This window comes from Acanthaster planci, linkage group LG14, assembly GCF_054643075.1.
Source record: "Acanthaster planci isolate LZ-2023a linkage group LG14, COTS_SCS, whole genome shotgun sequence".
Taxonomy (NCBI): Eukaryota; Metazoa; Echinodermata; class Asteroidea; order Valvatida; family Acanthasteridae; genus Acanthaster; species Acanthaster planci.
In genome coordinates, this window is record NC_141790.1 from 4,838,970 (window position 1) to 4,855,067 (window position 16,098).

At 38.1% G+C, this 16,098-nt stretch overlaps 1 protein-coding gene across 8 annotated transcripts in view; it reads left to right on the forward strand.

Annotated features, from left to right (window-relative positions):
• Positions 1-16,098, forward strand: part of bcs1l (BCS1 homolog, ubiquinol-cytochrome c reductase complex chaperone) — a 21,761-nt gene continuing 5,663 nt past the window's right edge. For 2 of the 8 annotated variants that reach the window (XR_015427695.1, XM_022242354.2), the window contains exons 1-8: positions 1-308; positions 1,204-1,317; positions 6,028-6,413; positions 7,023-7,162; positions 7,546-7,740; positions 8,839-8,902; positions 11,021-11,190; positions 13,998-14,109. Coding sequence is in view for 7 of the 8 variants with exons in the window: in XM_022242354.2 (XP_022098046.2) it covers positions 6,094-6,413; positions 7,023-7,162; positions 7,546-7,740; positions 8,839-8,902; positions 11,021-11,190; positions 13,998-14,109 (1,001 nt within the window). In the remaining variant the exon portion in view is untranslated. Of the gene's footprint in view, positions 320-1,203; positions 1,318-3,072; positions 3,140-6,027; positions 6,414-7,022; positions 7,163-7,545; positions 7,741-8,838; positions 8,903-11,020; positions 11,191-13,997; positions 14,110-16,098 lie in introns of all 8 variants that reach the window. The other 6 variants (XM_087145887.1, XM_087145889.1, XM_022242358.2 and 3 more) reach the window with 6 other exon arrangements.

Genomic DNA, 16,098 nt, shown 5'->3' on the forward strand with positions numbered 1-16,098 from the left:
TGGCGAGCGCACGTGCATAGAATATAATGGACGTATGCGCTCAGTTACAACCAAAGATTGTATAGCGCTATACAATCTTTGGTTACAACCAGGGTTATTCCTGTTCCTGCATGGTTAAATCGGTCCGAGTGACTTGATTGCCCAATCGGCTGATCGAGCCCAACATTAATATCTGGATTCCACAGTTCATGCTTGTAAACGGTAATGATCATGTAACTACACCGTACACGTGAAGTGGGATCTGTTCCTGACCTTGCGCCATGTACGGTAACGGAGACCTGCGTGTTGACACGGCAGATGTACCGCCGGTATTGTACAGGTTTACTGTCACTTTGCCCCACTTCCACGTCGCCCCTAACCACTTCGCTCCATCCCCACTTCGCCCCATTTCCACTTTGTCATCCGTGCTCGAGTGTGTTACAAGCTTCTTCAAAAAATGGTCGAGAGGGGAGTTCCATCATGGCCATAAACAACATGTAGGGCCTAGGCCTAGTTAGGCCTATTATTATAGAAAACTCTACTAGACTGCATTAAATTATGGAGGTAGAATTCTACCTCCATGATTAAATAAATGTCGACTGCGTTGTCCATTATGGTGAATAAATAGTACATATGGTTGGACTAGCATCAGGGTTATTTATCATCACGTACATGTACATGTACGGTCGCCGTGGCATGAATAGACTGGTTGCCACAGTCCATCACGTATTCTCTTAGATGGGTGAGGCGCAGCGGAACCAGTGCTTTGCTCACGTGTTTTTACCACAGCGACAACTAAACACGAAAATAAATTGCCAATAAATATTTTAGGGTCTCACCGAAACATTTGGGACTGGCGGTCGGGAAATCGGAGGCATTGTTTTGGCCTCTGAAAGTTGGGTTCTCCACATTGTTATTTGGATACTCAAATGTCGATGTTTTTATTTGTTGCATCTAGCCCTATACCTCTGTTTATACTAAAAAAACAGAATAAACGATAATCAACGGGGCGAAGTGGAAATGGAGCGAAGTGGGGATGGAGCGAAGTGGAAATGGGGTGAGGTGGTTAGGGACGAAGTGGCATGGGGCAAAGTGGAAATGGGGCGAAGTGGAAATGGGGCGAAGTGACCGACACCCACTTTACAAGTTGCACAAATCACAAACTTCACTACCCACACTAACTGTGTGTTCGGACGTCCGCCCTTCTCCCGTTTATGTATGTAGGAGTGGGATGGACGTCGGATGCCACAGTTCTGGGGGTAAAACTGCACAGTGTTGCAATCGAGACAAGGAAAGCCGAGACCAAGACTGAGCCTGGGAAATCCAAGACCAACATCTGTAGGTTTCAGACCAATACTTGATGTAAAATTCCATCACTGACTGGACAGTACTTTGAGAATTCAAAGTCACTACAGAAATAGCTCTACTAAGTGGAGTGTAAGTATTTCTCCTTTACGATTTTATCCAAGATCATAAAAGAGGAATACTAACGCTCCACTTAGTAGAGCTACTACGGAAAGAGTTCCGTATACGGATGCCACACCCTGTGCACAAAGTTAGAGTATTTGGACACTGGTTGGTCCATGTTTGTTTGTCGTCTGTCAGTTGGTGGTCCTGTGTTTTTTTAAAGTATAAGACTGGTGTGAAAAATTCTTAGTTTTTTTCTAGTAAATGACTTCATATTTCCCCTCTTAAATTGAACTTTTCTAACTATGTTTTTGCTTTCTGATGGCTAATAGGTCAATGTAGGGAATAATTACAAGCATCAGTAAATGGAACTGTTCCTGTCAGTGTCACTACACCATGGTGTCACATGAAGGATTGATGACTTTGTGTTAGAATTTGAAGTACCGGTACAAATAATGGTTACTGACTAGTACAGTACTACGACTACATGTACATTGCGCAGTAATTATGACACAAGTGACTTGAGAAACACCTTATCAGTAGCATGTTTGTGGTTGTAGATTTAGGTGCTTTAATTCGCTCACAATGTGGATTTGATATCCTTAGAAATAGTTTTTGTATGGGCTGGGAGACGTTTTGGGTTTAAACATTTACATACACTGACATACTTGTTTTCAAGGTTGTTTTGATTTAGTAAGTTCAGAACAATATGCTGTTTTGGTGAATGTGCACATATTTACTGAGTAATTGTAATTAGTGTAAATTAAAGTGTATTTCAAGTTGTGAGTTTTGAGAGTGGCTGGGTTTTTAGGTCTTATTGTTTCTTTAGAATGGTAAAAGTGATAGTGGTACATTGTACTTTAATTCAGTATATCTGTACAGGAAACGAAGTCTGTCCAAGAACACGTATACATACCTGTTCTCGGACAGACTTCTTGTTTGGCTTTTCCGTATTCTAGTGTTTTAGAGGAAAAACAATTTGGTCCAAAAGAATACACAAATTTATGTGAAAAACCAGATATGTTTATGGACAAACATAAGCTGCTTTGGTAGTGGTACTCGTCACATGACGAAAATGTTTGTCTCGAACACTTCCTTCTGTAGCTACATGTAAGGTTCACCCCAATCGGACATGTATTTTGGGAGACATACTGAACATGTACCGGTAGTTGTGAAGGACGCACCTTCAATGACACATGACTTGTCAACTGATGATGTCACCATCACATGATGTCTTTTTTGTCAATAAAATTTCCCTTTATAGCTACATGCTAAGTTTCAACCCAATCGGCCATGTATTTCAGAAGATACTGTGATTTAACTGTAACCCTGCCAGATGCAGCACAGTCCATCAGGTGAAAAAGTCTGATGCACATTGATGCACTTGACAGTCAACGGCAGCCAAATAGACTGGTCATGTTGAGACAATGGGAGCTAGTCCCATTTAGCAATGCCACTGTTGGATCTTGTGGTGACTGGCAACCCCAAACTCCAAGGCTGTTTGGCCTTGAGGGAGAGTTGACCTGTTGGATCTTGTTACACTAGGGAGGCAAGCTACTTTGACTAGTTTGATGGTCTGGCAGTGTTTTTAGCCAAAGTAGCCATGGTTAAAGGATGTACATTCAATGTCACATGACTTGTCATCAATATTCATCTATAATGCTTCCCTTTCGATCTATCTGCAAGGTTTCAACCCAATCGGACATGCATTTCAGGAGATAAAGTGCTTTAATGGATGCACCTTTAATGTCACATGATGATGTCATCATCACATGATGTCAATTTTCATCTGTAACACTTTCCCTTCTACATGTACATGTACATGTAGCTATCTGCACAGTTTCAACCCAATCAGTGTACTTCATGGGACACATGCTTCAAAAGGTGCACCTTTTAGTTAGTTAACACAAGATGAAATCATCATCGTAAGATGTCAATTTTCATCGATAACACTTGTCTTTTTTGATAACTGCAACTTTTCCACCCAATTGGACGTTTACTTCAAGAGATATACAGCAGTGTGCAAAATTATTTGAACACTGCATTTTTTTATACTGTGTACTGGTACATGTATGTATTTTAGTTCCCTGTGATGAAATGGCAATCAGTACAGTACGTGCATACATATCCATGAAATGTTATTTTTAACATTAGTGTTTGAATACATACAGCAGTACATGTATACACGTGCAAAATAATTTGAACATTTGACATTCTGCGTACGCAGACTTGCCGTTTGTTCCAAACTGTTCAATCTTAGATTCCTCACTCCATACCGGTAGGATTTTAGACCCATCCTCCTTTGTCCAGTGCTTGTGTTTTGTCGTAAGCATGATGTTGGCATGGATTGGTGTCTATAAACCTGTCCAATACTTGGGCTGCATTTTATGTCTGTGGTTATTGATCTGTAGCACCATCATCAGAGAAGGTTTTTATTTGTGCCCTTTGCTCAGTTGTAAGTTCCTTCTTTGCCCTCTGTCATGTTCAAGCTGTGGTGATCTGTGCTCTGGGTTACATGTACATGTAGTTTGGATGGCTTTATGTACCCTTTTGGCTAAATATGGGATTTTTGTAATATATTCAAAACTGTATGCATACATTGTTGACAAAAGGCTGTTGCTGCTGATGACCACCAAAGCTTGCCAAAGCTTGCCAGCTAATCTCCCGATAACAGATAGAGCATACTGTCCCAAACATTAATTACCCTTAGGTTCTTATCAGAACTACACATACACATAGATGTACAAGAGAGATATTTCACATGGTGCTACCAGAAACCTACAGTATTACCTCTACTTGCCACCATCACCATGAAAAACTTCAATGCTCAACTAATGCATGCAAAGCAAATTGCAATTGATTTGGACAAAAAAACCCTGCACAATAATGAGCAAGAGGTGTATGAATAGCTGGTTACTAGAGTTGTCTGGATAATACATGTATGTTCTTAAATTTGAAAACATCAGATACATGCAACTGGTTTATTTCACTACAAGCAACTTCATTCTCAAATGTGCCATGTGTTCAAATAATTTGAATATGTACAGGTACATACAAAACATCTGATATTGATTGCCATTTCATCAAAAGAAAGTTACTATAAGTACCTAATATACCAAGTGTTCAAACAATTTTGCACACCACTGTAGTGCTTTGAAGGTTCCATCACTTGTCACCTGATGATATCATCACATGATGTCAATTTTCTTCTATAACACTTCCTTTTCTTGCAGAAAAACAAAACATTGTTCCAAAAGCAAAAGCAAAAAATAAGTAGAAAAACAAAGGCTACCCCGCACAGTGTGGAAAAGCCAGTAATGTTGCATCCTGCATCCACTTTTTTCATCATACATGTATCTCATATTTAATTACAGGAATGTTAAACAGATATGAATTTGGCACTGAGAAAAAAATCTAAGTTTGTCAAAATACTTATCTTCTTGACTACCCAAGACTTTGTACACAACCAATGCAACATTCTTCAGTCACACACATTTACTCCCAGACCTAATCATAGAGATTGAGCTATTTGAATTATTCTTTGAAATAATGATGCCGAATTTGTACATCTCTCAAGACATTCTCAAATTAGTCAGAACTCTACCAGTGGTACTTATTACTGTGCAAGTTGCTCCCAAAGTACTGCCAAAAGACTCCAAAGTATTTGTTAATCAAATGCAGTGTTGGAGGCCTTCACCTCTACTTAGGATGAACTTGTGCAGTTCAAGAAATTTTCCTCAATGGCAGAAAAAAAAAACCAAATAAACTACAATATCAGGAAACCTTCCTTCATTGTTGTGGCTTTATGTTAAAATTAATTTTAACTTCTTTACTTACCCCCAGATGGGCCCAGTGCCACCTCCTGACTGTACCTTGCCCCATTTCTGCTTTTTAAGGCTTTTTTATTCCTTAAGCATTTTAAAAGTACATGTATGCAAATATGGAACACCAATATTATAAACTGTTTAAGCCCTGTTTGTTTTTAACAATACAAGCAGTATGTATTGATGAAATATTGATAAAAACAAATATTTTATATATAAAAATTACCCTACCCAGACAAGGTGTCGGTTAGGTTCTTCAAAATTATGACTTCCTTGCTCACACAAAGAAAATATTAGTATGTTTTGAACTGTGCAATAAATGTATTTATAAAATTTTGATAAAAACCCTGTATAATCAGTGTCAAAAGTTGCTTAACCCTGACAAGGTATCATCTTTCAAATTCTTCAAACCTCCTTGCTCAGAATATTCAAAGAAACATATATCCAACAAAACAGGGTTCACCCCTCTGGTTGCTGGACTACATATCTTTATCTCATCCAGTGTGTACACATGTACATGTACAGTGTAAGAAACAGCAGAAAAATTTACATAGAAAAGATTTACATGCTTTGTGAAAACACAAACAGTGCAGAATCTGATCATTGAGGAGATCTTACATGTACCTACATGTACATGCACATTCACATGTACATGTATGCTAATTGCTGCAATGAGGTTGATGATCATCATAACGAACAAATTGAATCACAATTTTTGAGATGCTGTCCTTGTAAAGTGGTGAGAATTCAATTACAGGTATGAGAAGGTCCATTGTAGCATAATCTGTCTTTTGTGTCCTTTTTTGGTTTTATGCAGGAAATGTAAAGAATCAGAAGTGAGACTTTCAACAGAGTTCCATTCAATACATGCAGCAATCAAAGTATGGCTATCAGTGATTACATTGCTGCACTCAAAGATAATCCATATTTTGGAGCTGGATTTGGACTTGTCACTGTTGGTGCATTTCTTGCACTAGCAAAGAAAGGTGCACAGTATGGTACCATTGCTCTGCGGCGCCATCTTTTAATGACTTTGGAGGTTCCAAGCAAAGATAAAAGTTACTATTGGTTGCTGCATTGGATCACAGTAAATGCAAGACGGGCACAACACCTGAGTGTAGAGACAACATTCCAACAAAGTGAGAGTGGCAAGATAAACACACAGTTTGACTTTGTGCCAAGCCCAGGGAACCATTACTTCCGGTTAGTTTACAAATTTACCAAATCCTCTCTACAAGCTGGTTCATACTTAGCACGAAATTAGAAGTGAACACAAATTTGTGATGTCAGATTAAATAATTAAAATAATCATACATGCAATTGCTGTAGCACATTGCAACTGAGCAAATTCATTGCTAATTTTGTGACATCAACTTATACTTTGCTTTGGCATTTGCATGAAGCATCTTGGTTACCTTAAACTGTTCCAATGGCTCACTTACATTTATATTTACTTCCATAGTATAACAAAACAGAATGTGCTGTCTGCTGTGAATTTGCCTTTGGTACCATTTGCCCCCTTGGGTGTACAAAACATCATGGACCCCCTTCCCAGCAGGCAACAATTGTGTAATGTATAGTTGTGATGAAAAGTCTACATGCACTTGGGCTGAAATGTTTTAAAGGTTCACCTATTGTATTTTTGGTAGCCTTTCTTTTTCTGAAGCTGATCAGAAAGAATGTGATAAAGGACACTACACATGCGTGTGCACATGTACATGTGTAATTGAATCTGTCATCCCAAGTGGATGTAATTTTTCCACCATTGCTGTAACTTGTGATTCATGTGAATATTCGTTGTGTAATGTTTAGTTACAAGAATACATGGATCTGGGTTGAGCGTAATAGAGAGAAGCAGATGATAGACTTGCATACTGGTACACCATGGGAAACAGTTACACTTACAGCCATCAGTAGGAATAGACAGCTGTTCTTTGATATCCTCAATCAAGGTTGGTATTTAACAATTATTGATTGCTGTGATATGGAATGTGATATTTTAATGTGTGATATTTTGAGGGTGTTAAAAACAAGAGGTAGACATGAGTATAACAATTACATTCATGCAGAGGTATAGCACTCCCATTTGCTCTGGTCCAAAACATTTATCCTGTGAGCCAAAACAGATTCATTTATTTTTCCTTCGCTGGCCCAACCATGTTATAGCTGCTTCCTTAGAATTTCAGCTTCCGGGTAACTATAAATCAAATGTATACAGGAACAATGTACTTTGTCATCAGCCAACTAAATTTGCACCCGAGTATTTCAAGTGTAATTAAAATTGTACATGTATTCTTTTTAAACTGGAGTTCCAATATTTTTTTTAAATTTACAGCTCGAGAAATGGCACTGTTGAAGCAAGAAGGCAAAACAATCATGTACACAGCAATGGGCTCTGAATGGCGACAATTTGGTTATCCTAGAAAGCGCCGTCCACTTTCATCTGTCATCTTGGATTCTGAGATAGCTGAAGATATACTTGGAGATGCACAGGAGTTTATCAACAATCCTAAATGGTACTCAGATAGAGGTACTGTACATCTGGAAAATTGTATGTCATTGCTTGCACAGCACGTACATATGTATATAAGGCTGAATGTGTATATTGTTTTGTAGTTGTGGGACCACGTAGAAGTGTGTTACAGAATCAAAACTGTAAGGATTCTCAAAAGTCCTCACTATTTGGCCCACGTTGTTTAGAAATGACATTATCTCAGACACAGTGTCAGAGAGTCCCTGTTAGGGTTTATAATTGTGTACATGCATTCTTGGTGCAGAAATGTGTGACTTGAATTTGTCAAACACACCCAACCCATTTTGTTTTGATCTGTGATAGACTACATACCGGTACCTGATCTTTCCAGCACATACATGTACATGTATTGTGTGAGTCAAAATACATCTTTGATCTTTAACCATGTACCGGTAATTACTCCTAATCCTTCAGCATTCTTGCTACAAATCATCACATACATGTATGCTGAGAAATCCTTCAGTGTGCAAAAATCCAGGGGCCCATTCTTTGTTCAGACATCATCAAGCCCCATGTACATGTGATAAATACTTGTACAAGTCAAATCTTCCAAAACCTGACAGATTCAAAAGAATCTGGGATGGTCAAAACAGGCCTTGAAATTAACATTCATAAGAACGTACCTCTGACAGTTTAGCCATTCCTATTGGTCGAGAGCCCGTCACCTGGTCTGTCTTAAATGAGTAATAAAGCATGAGCTGCTGGTCATTGCGTTTGCGACCACATGTGTAATAGACACCACATACACATGAATCTCCATATGGCGACCTGTGACATGCACATACCATTACATGGCTAGAGGGACATTGAAAAAAATGAAGAGAAAGTGTTCAAAGAAATTGTTGGAAATTTGTTATTTTAAATGTTTGGCCTGTCTGACTCAAAAAGGAATTTACATGTATGAATGTGTGGCTTGAGCATTAGTTGCATTCATTCTTTTAAGTCATTTTTAAACAAATGTTAAGATTGGCCAATCATATACACCTGTATTTATCATTCTGTAATCTGGAGAAGTATGTAGGAACAACAGGACTGTTGGAGATGTACATGCATGTGCAACTGAATGAGTGACATAAATATTGATATTTTATTTAGGTATACCATACAGAAGAGGATATCTACTGCATGGTCCACCTGGCTGTGGAAAAAGTAGTTTCATGTGAGTAGATACTTCTTGTAATCAGGGTTATGTGAACATATGAAGCCTTTTTAGTCCTGTAATATGGGTTTAAGAAATTTACAAACAGATTCTAAAGTTTTGCTTGTATGGGAGGAAAACGTGCACCTAATAAAAGACATGAAACAGCTGTCTCTCAGTCCAAGATGACAATGCCAACACGGAATCTTCAAGTAATTCAGTTTCAGTGAGCTTGTTTGGTACCTACATGTAGTATTCCAACAGCACATGCATTTAAAAGGCGTGGGATTTTTCCTTATTTACTGCAGATTTCCACAGGTTTTGAAATTTGTAAAAAAAGATGAATAATAACAAATTTTAAAAATGCCTTTTTTTGGAAACATGCTTACCCAAACATAAAGTCAAATAACCAAGTCTTTACACTTGAAGTCATCAGCAGAAAATCATGTCTTCTATAAATTGTCCTGTTTTCTGTTGAAACTAATTATTTGTACTTCATTTCTTTAATTTAGTAAGCCACCCCCACCAAGTTTTATTGCATGCACAAGGTGTAAGAAGCATGCACAATGAAACAGTGCATGCTTGGTACATAAACACTGGATCCTGCCACTAAGAATGAATTAATGACATGGAAGCACTGGGAGCCAGTGACCTTGTGATGACCTGAAACATACTCTTAACTTCAACAACCCAAAGCCATGACATGATTCACACCTCTGGAAAGATATCTTCGAGTTAGACTTCACAGAACTAGATTTTTCTGTACCTGTACCACTAGGTGTCTGCCGTTATCATGTATCTGTTTTGATGTCTCATTGCTTAATGTGTGTTTTTTAGAAGTCCAGTGAAGCTTAACCCTAACAGTCCTCAATCCTCCAACAGGTGAAGAATTGAGGAGTGTTAGGGTTAATTTTCTGTCGGACCATTGCAAGGCTTACACAGTGGTGGCTGGTCCAAGTAGGCATCCGTTGACTCTGATGTAGGCCTACCTCTGTGGTTTACAATAGTCCAAACTCCAAACTTCTTTGAGTGTTGTAACATAAACACTTTTTTAATTTGAGCATCGTATCCAACATAGCACTGTAAACAAAAGTGTCATAAAATTTTGTTAAATGTACACAGAGAATACGAGACTAGTTTGATGATAAAGAAACTTTTACATTAGGAAGACAGAACATCATGGTTACATAAGGGAGTACTATCACAGAAATCTTATACTGTTGCCAGAGATAATGTCCGTGTAGCAGACACCTTGGTTGGTGTCTGCTACAATTGACAAAGTTTAGCCAGTAGGTTAAATTTTTGCCAGAAGTAGGGGGAAAACAATCATTTTCTTCACTTCATACAGAGACAATCTGTAATAACTGTATAACGGAGGCTTTAGTGCATTTTTATGGTGTAAAACCCGTGCCATTATTTCAAACAATATCCCCCCTTAAGCTCCTGTTGGGAGTTGGTAGTGACCTATACTAATTCCAAAGGTGTCGACTCACTTGGCAGTGCCTCTCCTTCTTTTATTCAGATATTCTCTTTCTTATGCCTAACAAATTGAAGGACATCATAATTTGGAAACGAGGTCAGCCTTACCAGCGCAGTATGCAAACTCACATACTCTGAACATGTTAAAGCTGGCATCTTATGACATACATGTATGCACTTTGTTTTCAAATGACCCTTCCTTTTTGTTATGGTCAGATGATATGTCGTTATTACACCTAAAGCAGGTTCATCCTCTCTTCAAGAGCTAGTTGTAATTTTCCACAGCGGTTTTCAGCGGTTTTACTCCAACAGCCGAATTTCACTTTTTTTATTTTTTTCATTTGTGAGAATATATTTATATCATGCGCATGCATTTGTGTACATTTTTCTACATGTAGTGTTCCTTAAATTGTAGACAAATGTCTGAGGCATACATGTATTTCTAATGACTAAACTATATGTTGGTTTGCTTCAGTCTGTAGTCAGGGGCTTTACAAAGTTTGTTCTGTTATAATATAAACATGTGTTTAAAGTAGAGTGTCAGAGATCGGTGTGACATATGCTGGTAGGCATTGGGACAATCTTACATTAAGATTTTTTTTTTTAATTTGTCGATAATTCACAGACTGTATGATTGATAACTACATGTTATTATCACAGAATGGCTCTTGCAGGGGAGCTCCAGTATAGTATATGCATGATGAACCTGAGTGAACGAAGCTTATCTGATGATAGATTGAACCATCTTATGAATGTAGCTCCTCAACAAAGTATCATCTTACTTGAAGATATTGATGCAGCATTTGTCAGCAGAGAAGACAGCAATGATGGTAAGGTACAGTGTTCAAAGATCAGCAAATACACACGTGTACTGTAGATAAAAAGTCATTGACACAGAAATGCATCATACTTGTGCCTATATTTTCTGTTACATTTTAGGGTGTCAACAAAATTCTTCCTAGAATCATTCTTTGGGATATCTTCATATTGTTTTTCCTGTGATGTTAAGGAAGTTACTGACTCTTTGGCTGCAGTCACACGTGTTACTCTCAGTAGTCATGGGTACAGGAAAATGTTGCCTACACATTGCTCTTCTTGGATCAATTCCTACAAACCGTCAACAGTTGTCTTTGTGCCATTGTGAAATAACCATGTGGTGTGTAACACAAGACTATATGTACTTGTGGCCAAATGGACAGTATTCTTTTGTTTACCAGCCAGTGGTTTTCTTGCCATTTACTCATGAGGGTGTTCATGATAACATCAGTCAGTTGCTTTAACCACTTCCTACCAGGTGGAATTTGCATATGCGGGATTAGTTCCCGGGCATTTTTCAAGATTTCCCATTTTCAAAAATTTTCAAAAATTCATAACTGTATTTTCTAGACACTTACACCCACACAAATAACTGTCTGGTGGCAATTCTAATCTGACAGGCAACCTCTATTGATACCCGAGTATTGCAGCCAAGCCTACTGCTCAGTAAAGAGAGCCCTCATTGTGTGGTGTTGTGTAATTTCCTTTGTTCCTGAAATTGGCCCAGTGCGTTACTGAATGGCAGTGGTGTCTTTTCAAATGCGGCCAAATTAGCGTGCAGCGGTATTATATATCGCTCATCACTGGAGTGCTGGAGCACTTTTGTCTCCGCTGATAATCTGCGGGTGCTGAATGCCACAAACTGGTGTGTACTGTTTCAAAACAATGATGGATAACCTCCGCTAATTCTAGCACTCTTTGCTGAAAAATGTTGGCAATTCCTAGCAGCTCAGTCTGTTGCTCCTCCTCAGGCCCAGCTCCTTTGTCTAATTTGGGACACCTTGGGTATGGGCACAAACCCAAGGTCTCAGCTATCGGAAACCCTGGCACCAATTGTAGCCTTTGTGATCACTTGGTACTCCTGTGTGAGTTCTATGAAATATCCCTTATTCATTGTGTTTCTCCTTTCTTTTTTTCTTTAACTGATAAAATTAAAACTGGTTCCATCGTTATATTGGAAATCCATTACCAATAGTTTTGATGTTTAGAATTTTCCCTATGTTAAGATAAAGGTTGAAGATGGTGTCTGATGTTAAAAAAACTGGAATAAACAGTATTCATGCATCATCAGTGTGTGGTCTGATCCACCACACATGCATAAATCCTAAACTATAATTGTGAGAGCTGGCTCAAACTTAACTTTCTGTAGGTCCATTTCCAATACCATACTTATCAAGCTAATCGTTTGTTAAAGGCTGCACTGCCTGAAGAATATTATTGTGAATTTAGAAGTTAGCTGCCTATTGCAAAATCAAATGAAACAATAAATTCTCCCTTTTTGGATTCAATTACACTCAGTTCCTTTTTGTTGCTAAAGGAAATGCTCAGGCTGTTAATTTGTTCCTCTGAAGTGAATGAATTTTTAAAAAGTAAGTCAGATTTTTCACTGTATGATTTGAGCATTGCATTGAAACATGGCACTAAGAATGTATTAATTTGGTCAATAAATCATAATGTATGCATGGCGCTGCTTATTGATTACTAAATAAGAGTCAACTGAAAGGTCACTAGTTCTGCATTTTTTCCACACTGAGCTTGTATCTTTTAGGCAACTGGTGACGATGACATTGAGGGTGCTGTTGTATCAAGGTACATGTATACCCACAGAAGATGTGCACTTGTACAACCGCTTCCCTTGTGAACAGCTGCCACAAGCAACGTTGGTGGAAATAACAATTTGTACTGCATTCCAATTCATTCCAAATCATCTGGAGTCAAAAGTGTCAATCATTTAGAGGGGCTTTGATTTTTGAGGGGTGCATGCATGTAGCTGGAGAGAAATTGATGGTAATGAGTTTCTCCCGTCATTTCACACTCAAAGGGGAAACAGTGTCAGTGTCTACATTATATTAAAATTCACCAACCAAATGGCACAGAGGAAAATAATTACTCCTACTGACACTCCTATGACTACACTTCACAAACAAGTAGAGGAGGAGAATGTATATCAGGGCCTATTAAAATGAAGATTTGGAGCAAAAGTTACCTGCATACAAAATGTGATGTCGCAAACCTTTTGGACCACACACAGACACACTTCTGCAGATCACACAGGGAAAAGTCTTCTACCAGTGTCAGCTTATTGAAAATTTTACACGTAGGTCATGCTAATAATGTGTGACACAAATAGTTGCATTAAAACAGCTTTAAAAAGGTCTAGAATAAGATCTTTTAGTTAAATAAACAGCAAAGGACTTACAGCATTGAGAACAATCTTTTTTGGTGTCATGTGAACATCCTGCTTTTTTAAAAACTTTCACGCATTTGTTGTTTCAACCTTATCCTTCATACCTTCATATCAGTGCTGTGAGTTTGAAATTTTGGCTCAAGGTTTAATAATTAGTTCTAAAAATGAGTGATCAATGTGAAGCTGAATTGCTGCTGAAATAGTTTTTCAGTTATTAGTTGTAGATGAGTTCAGGTACAGGTAACCACACACAGATCAGCACAAGATAAGGTTTTACACTAACAGTTTTTATCTTGAAGGATCTCTTTTGGAAAAACATGGTAAAAGAAGTGTAGCCAACTGAAACACTGCCAACTGCACAGTCTTCAAGTGTGATTTTGTATTAATGTTAGTGTGATTTTTAATTGTGTGCAGCTAAGTACCAAGGCATGGGCCGTGTCACTCTGAGTGGACTTCTGAACACACTAGATGGTGTTGCGTCAACAGAAGCTAGAATAGTCTTCATGACAACCAACTACATTGAAAGGTTAGTGCTCACTGAACATCTCAAACATGCTTGACTTGTCATTGCATTCACTTCTAATGCTACATCACATCACATCACTCGTCTCAACCCACCAAGATCGACGGGGACAGATCTTTGGGCAACCAGTCTTCCACAACCTACATGTACATGTACACACGTCAACTTATCAGCATGATCTTGAAGGTTTTAGTGCTAGTTGACAGGTTGAGACTGCTCAAATGGTACAGTCCAGGGGTTATCACCCTAAAATAGCATGGGGCAAAACCCTCTCAACATTTTCTCCAGTGTCATTGTGCAGTATGAGCAGGGTTGCGCTGCAAGGTGCTCAGTTCAGACATGACAGCAGGGTCTCACTTGCGACGAATTAAACATCAGAGGAACACACCAGAAAAGTAGGGGTCCAGTCCGTAGGTTCAGATTTGCTGATTTATTGTTATTCGGATTTAATTAGAATCACATGCATACATTGTAAGAGCCAACACACATGAGGGTGTGAACTAATGAAACGATGATGCAACTCAGTCCTATGTTGGAATTGAATTAAAACCTCACAGATTTACTCTTGGCTTTATATGCGTACAAGTTTTTAAAAAGATCAGACATGGAATAGCCAAGATACAGGGAGTGGTTAATTTTACACCTCTTTCCTGGTGTGAAATAATCTAGAAAAAAATGGTCAGGGTCAAGCCTGTCTTAACTTTGTCTGGCAATATTTGTGTGTGTGTGTGATGGCATTTGCTGCTAAATAGTTTAACATTTATAGTGGTTATAGATGATTTAAATTGAAGGCTTTTATTGGTTTCCCTCTGCATTTTGGATATATATGCAGAGGTACATTGCACATAGCATTTGTAATGATGTACCTCTGCGTTATGCTATATGAATGTATTAGCACTGACCCATAACATTGTCGTTACATCTCAAACCAGGCTGAGTACTAAGGCCTCGTTCATTACAAAGGGCCAAAATTTTGTGCCTTGTGGGTCATACAGAATATAACTTCCCAAAGTGTGACTTTTTATGTCCTGACCTCACCTCTTAAATGTGACTTGGACATATCATTGAAATTGACTTCAAATTATTTTTGTTTAGCAGGTTAAGCAGATAACATGCATTACTTAATCCCTTTTGTAAGGTGAAGAATTCATTCTGAAGTTGCAAACTCATAATGTCATGTGTGATAATTCCTTTTGTAAGGTGAAGAATTCATTCTGAAGTTGCAAACTCATAATGTCATGTGTGATAATTCCTTTTGTAAGGTGAAGAATTCATTCTGAAGTTGCAAACTCATAATGTCATGTGTGATAATCCCTTTTGTAAGGTGAAGAATTCATTCTGAAGTTGCAAACTCATGTCATGTGTGATAATCCCTTTTGTAAGGTGAAGAATTCATTCTGAAGTTGCAAACTCATAATGTCATGTGTGATAATCCCTTTTGTAAGGTGAAGAATTCATTCTGAAGTTGCAAACTCATAATGTCATGTGTGATAATCCCTTGTGTAAGGTGAAGAATTCATTCTGAAGTTGCAAACTCATAATGTCATGTGTGATAATCCCTTGTGTAAGGTGAAGAATTCATTCTGAAGTTGCAAACTCATAATGTCATGTGTGATAATCCCTTGTGTAAGGTGAAGAATTCATTCTGAAGTTGCAAACTCATAATGTCATGTGTGATAATCCCTTGTGTAAGGTGAAGAATTCATTCTGAAGTTGCAAACTCATAATGTCATGTGTGATAATCCCTTGTGTAAGGTGAAGAATTCATTCTGAAGTTGCAAACTCATAATGTCATGTGTGATAATCCCTTGTGTAAGGTGAAGAATTCATTCTGAAGTTGCAAACTCATAATGTCATGTGTGATAATCCCTTGTGTAAGGTGAAGAATTCATTCTGAAGTTGCAAACTCATAATGTCATGTGTGATAATCCCTTTTGTAAGGTGAAGAATTCATTCTGAAGTTGCAAACTCATAATGTCATGTGTGATAATC